At 44.0% G+C, this 6,710-nt stretch overlaps 1 protein-coding gene across 5 annotated transcripts in view; it reads right to left on the bottom strand.

The window, feature by feature from the left end:
* Positions 1–6,710, bottom strand: part of mGluR (metabotropic Glutamate Receptor) — a 28,344-nt gene that overhangs the window by 7,850 nt on the left and 13,784 nt on the right. For all 5 annotated transcript variants that reach the window (XM_018021011.2, XM_018021028.2, XM_018021036.2 and 2 more), the window contains 3 exons: positions 4,180–4,292; positions 1,876–2,532; positions 1,254–1,725 (listed from right to left, as the gene is read on the bottom strand). In XM_018021011.2, the coding sequence (XP_017876500.1) occupies positions 1,254–1,725; positions 1,876–2,532; positions 4,180–4,292 (1,242 nt within the window). The remainder of the gene's footprint in view (positions 1–1,253; positions 1,726–1,875; positions 2,533–4,179; positions 4,293–6,710) is intronic.

Here is a 6,710-nt window from a genome sequence, read left to right as displayed (position 1 = left end):
TAACTAACATAGCAATAATATGAAAGATAATTTTAAAAGCCGCTGGAAAATTTAAGCTACTGAGATATTTGCATTTGTTTCTTGCTTGAAAGTAATTGAATACATTCAAATATAAATAACATTTCAAGCCGTACAAGGAAGCCCCACGTTCTCCACCTCTGGTCTAGTCCAGTGTTCCAATTTCGGTGGATTTGTCAGATCTTTTTATAAACGATACTTGAAATCGTCTTAAGACCTACGATACGAGGACAGGATACTGTAGTTTCGTACTGCCAACAGTTAAGAGCAGTTGACTCCAGTTTCAGTCGGTAACCGTAACAATTTTTGCGAGCGTCGCGATATAAGGGTGGGTTAAAAATACACGTACGGCCCTCGAGGTTTTATTTTGTTGTCTCTCGCACTCGAGATCCCGCGACCTCGCGTGGATCAAGTGCGCCGACTATAAAGAAAATATGGTTGAGAGATATGGTCGAGGTACAAGGCGTTGGCAGCGAGCCGAGCCTCGGTGTTTCGGCCCGGGCTTCATAATTTGCGAACGAGTCAGCGGATTCAGGCATTATTAGTCGCCCTTTATCATCCCGGGCAAAGAGAGAGCTCCCTTTTTACACTGAACATTATATTCACCGCGAAGTAATCGATCAACCGCGTCTTCCTTTTATGGAAAACGCTTAGCGCCCTTCCTCCCTTCATGAAATACTAAACTGAATCTTAATCTCGGCTGATAATAGGATCAGCTGTTTGCCATTAAGCGTTTCCCACCGCGAACACTTTTATCGTACATATAATAATTATATGAACCATCATTCGCTGTATAACTAGTAACAACGAAATTGAGCCAGCTACGTGCATGTGTTAGTCTCACCTAGGGGGACAAAATTCAAAATGAGTAATAAGTCAACATCTTATTTTTTCGATGCTCGATCTCGTATTGATATTGTTGGATTTTAACATAATTTTGACGCGTCAAAATAAAAATAATGTTAACATACGCACGTTACCATCACCTACATTAAAATTCTTTTTATTTTGACGCGTCAAAATTATAATAAAATCCATCAGTACCGATGCCAGATCAAGCATCGAAAAAATAGGATGTATACTTATTACTCGTTTTGAATTTTGTCCCCCTAGGGTAAACTAACACATGCACTTAGCTGGCTCAATTTCGTTGTTACTAGCTGTACTATTTTTCAATTATCGAACACGTCTAATGAATGGCGTATTATATGTGAAATCATAAATTTGTTACTCACATTTGGTGATGGACGAGGTGCCGGCGCTGCTGCCCTGTTTCTTGAATTTGTCACCCATGGTGACCTTCCTCCGGATATTCTTGTCCGGTTGGAAGACGATTATGTAGACTTTGGGGGAGTAGAGGCAGACGAGGGTGACCGTGGCGCTGAGACTGATCGCTACGCACAGTGTCGTGATCTGTGTCTCGTGGGCGTTTCCAGTGCCAAAGTATATTGGGACGAATGCCAGCCAGATGATGCACGTGGTATACATAGTGAACCCGATGAACTTGCTCTCGTTGAAGTTCTCCGGAATCTTGCGCGTCTTCACGGCGTACACCGTCGAGATGAGGATCAATAACGCGTTGTACAACTGCGAGAACAGGAAGCTCATGTCCTGGATGTTGCACTTAAGGATCACCTGTTTCCGGTCGGGGTAGAAGAACCTCGTGCCAGGAGGTTCGATTATCATCCAGACCAAAGTCAGCACCACCTGATTTAATTACGAATCTCAAGCTGGAAGATATTTCGACTGGCTTGCTTCATGGAACGAAGAGGACTTACGTCTCATCGTTCCATTTAAGCGTCGAAGAGGGATCCGTTCTGCGACTAGTACAATAGAACGTACGGTTGATCCTCTCACCTGTAACGCGATTAGCGCCGCCGCGATGCAAACTTGGGACGCGGGGCTGATGTATTTTGGCCTGACGGCGGATCTCGACGCGGAATCGAAGATTCTAGCGATTCGGTTGGTTTTGGTGAGGAGCGCGCCGTAAACGGCGCTGAAACTGACGCCCACGCCGAACCTCTGGAGGATACAAGTGACGGTGGTGGGCGTCGCCAGCAACAGGAACGTGTTCAGGTAACAGACGAGCACCCCGGCCAGCAGAATGATCGTCAGCTCGCGCCCCGACGCCCTTACCACGGGCGTGTCTCTGTGGTGGAACAGCAGACAGGCGACCGCGAGGGTGGCGACGATGCCAAGGCACGAAATCACCGCCGGGGCGATTGCGAACGCGCTGTCCCACCTAATGTGGTTGATGGGCAGTTGGTAGCAACCGCGCTTGTCCTCGTGCGGCCATTTACCCGGACCGCAGTCCACGCAGGTGTACTCGTCGTAGACGTATTCGTACTCTTCGCACTGGTCGCAGACCCAGCAACAAGTGTCACCCTGTTGCTTCTTTATCATACCTGGCTCGCAGGGCAGCGAGCAAGCCGAGATCGGTATGTCTTTGGTACCGCGAGACCAGACCAGCTCCTCCGTGTGGATATCCAACGAATTGAACCATTTACCCACCACCTAATCGCGTTACACAGTTTTCAAAAAACTGATTACCCTTTATTTATTTCATGGTGTAACCAGGATGAGAGAGGAGAATGAAGTTAAAATGAAAATCATTTGATGATGCAGTTTTAACGTTAAAATATAAAATGTATTAGTAGTAGCATCACTGGCTTATACTTCTCAATTATAAGTTCGTCTTGAACAAGCGAAGCGTTTCATTATCTCCTGACTTGTTATTATTATTATGTTCCAGATGAGAGAGAACGCAGGGATGGCTTTACGGGAGCTCTACTACCGTGTCAAGTAAGTTTAGCTCGTTTACCCGATCGTGTAACGTTTTAACATTATCTCAGATATGTACGAACTCTCAAAGCAAATATTTGGTTTTAGAAAGTGGTAACGTTTACTTTGAGAGTGTTCAAATCCTTCTTTTCTACTCGTGACCGAGTACACAAGCGAGTACGGTTCATTGAAGCGAGCACTCGATGTTAAGAACGTTTTTAAAATTGAACAGTTTCTATTGCAAAACGCGTTTCAACTCAGGCTCAGCTTTAATGATGAACAGACTGGGAATTCGACGCATTTATAGAAATATTGTAACTGATAAAATATTGGAAACTGATCGTACATTGCAGTTCTTAAATTATAAAAGTATAATTTTGAAACTGATATCGTACGACGGTATCGCATAAAAATACGCAGTCTAATGATGAGATACATGCATGCAGCTATGTATGTACGTGTGAAACTGAAATACGAGCGTGGCAAGTTTCGAAAGGGTAAAAAAGAATTTCGTTCGTTATCTGAAAATATACGATACGCGGTTACTTTTTTTTTTTACGAATGGCCAACCCGGTGGCGCAATAAAGCTTGCGCTTTTTGACGATTTTACGTTACCTGGTAGGGAGAGACCGGAGGGTTGTATTTCATCCGGTAAGTTGCATTCGGCGAAGGTCACGTTGCAATTTATGTCTCGGCCGCTACTTTATCGTACGGAACGCGACCGATGCTCGCCGGGGGCTCGCGTTGATTTACGATTTTTATCGGGAAACGATCGTTAATTGGATACAAGAGAACTGGGATTCGGTACGAAAGTAATTTAACGCAGCTGTCCTCTTTTAGGGCAACAGTCGTCGGAGTTTCGAAAATTATCACCGCGCATTTCCATGCAAAATGAAACATTCATGATAGTCAATTAACAGAATGGATTCCCTTTTGGTCATCTATTGTGAAATGAATTTTGTACAAAAGATTGAAGCGCGCTTGCTGTATCCGAAGTTGACCGTAAAATCTCGAGTGTACTACTATGAATATGAAACCGAGTATACACGAAAACATGAAATTGGGTAAATAAGCATAATTTCGGTGAGTCCGGGAACAGCAACAATTAATAGCATCTATTCGTGCGACGCTAGCAGGAACTTTCCCCCGGGATAATTATCTCTGCCGGTCGTTGAGTATTTGCCGAATCCAATAATAGGAACTTTGATTTGGATATTATATCGTGGCTCTAAAAGCGCCGAAAGCTGTTCACGGTAGTTCGCGGAAAGTTCTCGCCCTCTTGCCTACTCGAGAGAGTGCCAAAAGGGGCTTTTCGAGGGGGCAGGCCTCGAAACTTCTAATTAATCGTCCGGGGAAAAAGTCAAAAGTACTTTCACTTGCCCGATAGTGATATCCATTAGTCCCGTTGTGGTCCGATTTACGGAAATTGAGGATCTCGTAGCGAGCCAGTCCGTCCCCGTGCTCGTCGAACTTCACCTCGCTGCCGGCGCTGTCTGAAAAATCAAATTACCCTGCCTTTTGTCCCTGGAGGATCTCGAAATTTAATTAGACCGGCGACTTTTACGCAAAATCGTTTGTAATATTAATTTAACGAATGAAATCGGAATTGAGATTCCTCTTATCCAGAATTAATCGTATCCACTTTGATACTGTATTACATTTGTTCTCTGAATTTTCTGTACATCGAATTTTTATACGAGTGCATAAAATTCGCTGTATATTGATTTTTTGTGCGAAGCGATTTTTGTATCTTAACGGTTTCGGGTCTGCCTAGCAACGTCGTGTAAAAAAACTGAAACTGAAAATATACCAAGACTATTGACATAAAGAGAGGAATAGTTTAACGGTTTTCTGCTTTTGCCAGAAATTCTGTTGCGCGCAGTCTCGCGAGTAAAGCTTTTCGTTAAATATACACTCTGAATTTGCGTATGCCGTTTCGTTTACTTATTGCGCTTTCAGGTTTTAATATTATCCGCGGCTCTCCGGCAATACGGTTTTTAATTATCGCTACGCGTAGCTGACGCGCGATTGTACAGTGGAAACTGAAAATGATATTCCACCATTCCAGTATTTGAAATAATCCAGCTCGATAGCTCTCGCTTTACCGAGGACTGTTTTTCCTCGACACCGTGAAAGAGTTTTCATTCTGCGCGGATTAAAGAAATTGGTTGAAAGGAATAATATTATTTGTTCGTCTCCCGTACGCGTCATTACGGAAGAGGTCTGAGTAAAAAATTACATTAATTCTTGTAATATGGGAATATAAATTGATAAAACGACGGGAGTAGAACTGTGAACCAGTTTTATAATAATCAGCAAATTGAATCCAATTTTACTCGGGTCAATAAGGACGGGGACGCGTGAGCGTTCGTAGGGAAAGAAATATCGCCAATTTGCTGGGGTGAAATTAAAGAAAGTGCTACTGCTAGGGTGACGCGGTCAATAATTTCCGCGATTTTATTGCGTCGTACGTACCGGTTAGCAGGTGGCAACTATCCGCGGGAACGCCTAATGCTTTCCTTCGTTAACGCAAACGGGGGACGGGGGAGGTGGGGTGAGGGTGGAATTGTAATATCGCGGAGTATCAGATCAGGTCAAACCGTGTGACGTACGTCGCGCGCGTTTCTTCGGCTCGTAATTCGACGTGTAAACCTCGACAATGCTATCGCGATACTTTTCTCTTGATCGATGTTTGCGCCGGACGATTAACGGCACGCAATTAAAGACTCCCTTTCCTAAACGCGTCGCTCTCGTTCCGTGCTGCGAATAACTACGCGTGCTTGGCTGAGATTCAACCTGCGTCGAATATAAATTTTACACAGCCGTCGGACGAATAATTAACACTAGATTGTCGGTGCGAGTCAATTTGACTCATTATTCAAGACTCGAAGTTCAAGTATCATGCAAAAGACAGACGTAAGAGCGCCCGTGTTAAATGTAATAGAAAAATCTGCGGGAAATGTATTTTAAAAACAGACTATAAATGTAAAATTTCTTTTGAACGAAGTTTCTTTAAAGCGAAATTTTATTTCTTTTTAAAACTTCAATTTTGATGTTTGAGTTAGATTGATTAATTTCAGGGAAAATAGGCAGGTAGCCAACATCCGGCAATCTAGTCTTAATAGAGTCTGTAATTAAATTCCGTGTAAGACACGGAGGGTGGCTGTATACATAATTAAATAAAAAGACGCTAGCTTTTGGTCGAGTTTCTTGTGCGGAAGGCAAACAAATGAAGACGTATCGAGTCGTGAAAATGGACTGTCTTCCGGAAACGAATGAAACCGTGGTAAAAAAGCCGTGATAAAAACAGGCGAAAGAAAAATCGAATTTGTTCCGATCCATTTTGCGGGCACACGGGTAATCTCCGATTGATCCGGGGACGCTCGCGCGGGAGAGAGATCGATTTAAAGCGTGTGCGAAGTCACCGAAACCGGGCCATTATTTCCTGGTCATTTCGTAGAAATCAGCCGGCGTGCGACGTGCACACGTCCACGGGACCGGATCGATAACAGGCTCACTCGCGACTGATACGATTCGATTCTAGATATCCTCGCAGCGCCGTGCACCGGCTCCTGCGAACGATTATCGCTGTTCGATCCAGTAAGAAAAAGATTTAATTCATTTTACGGACGATGATCGTTATCCGATCGCGTTGAAGAAAACAGGAAAAACGGACGGTCGTTAAAACGAGTGTATGCAATATCAATTGCTATTCGACCGAACAAAAAAAGTGGAATGAAAAGGAAGAGCTTGGCCGAGCGGGAACACAGTGTACTTTTTCGTTCTGGGGATCGTTATTATGAACAGCAGCGCGGAAAGCGACGGTGGGCGTCGAGACGCGATAATTCCGGCATTATATCATTCCTCGGGTCCGATGCGTCTTTAACATAAACCTCCACCACGCGTTGGCC

The sequence above is a fragment of the Ceratina calcarata genome, unplaced genomic scaffold, assembly GCF_001652005.2.
Source record: "Ceratina calcarata isolate Rehan_Ccalc_2016 unplaced genomic scaffold, ASM165200v1 scaffold114, whole genome shotgun sequence".
Classification (NCBI taxonomy): Eukaryota; Metazoa; Arthropoda; class Insecta; order Hymenoptera; family Apidae; genus Ceratina; species Ceratina calcarata.
This window is presented reverse-complemented; position numbering and strand designations above follow the sequence as displayed.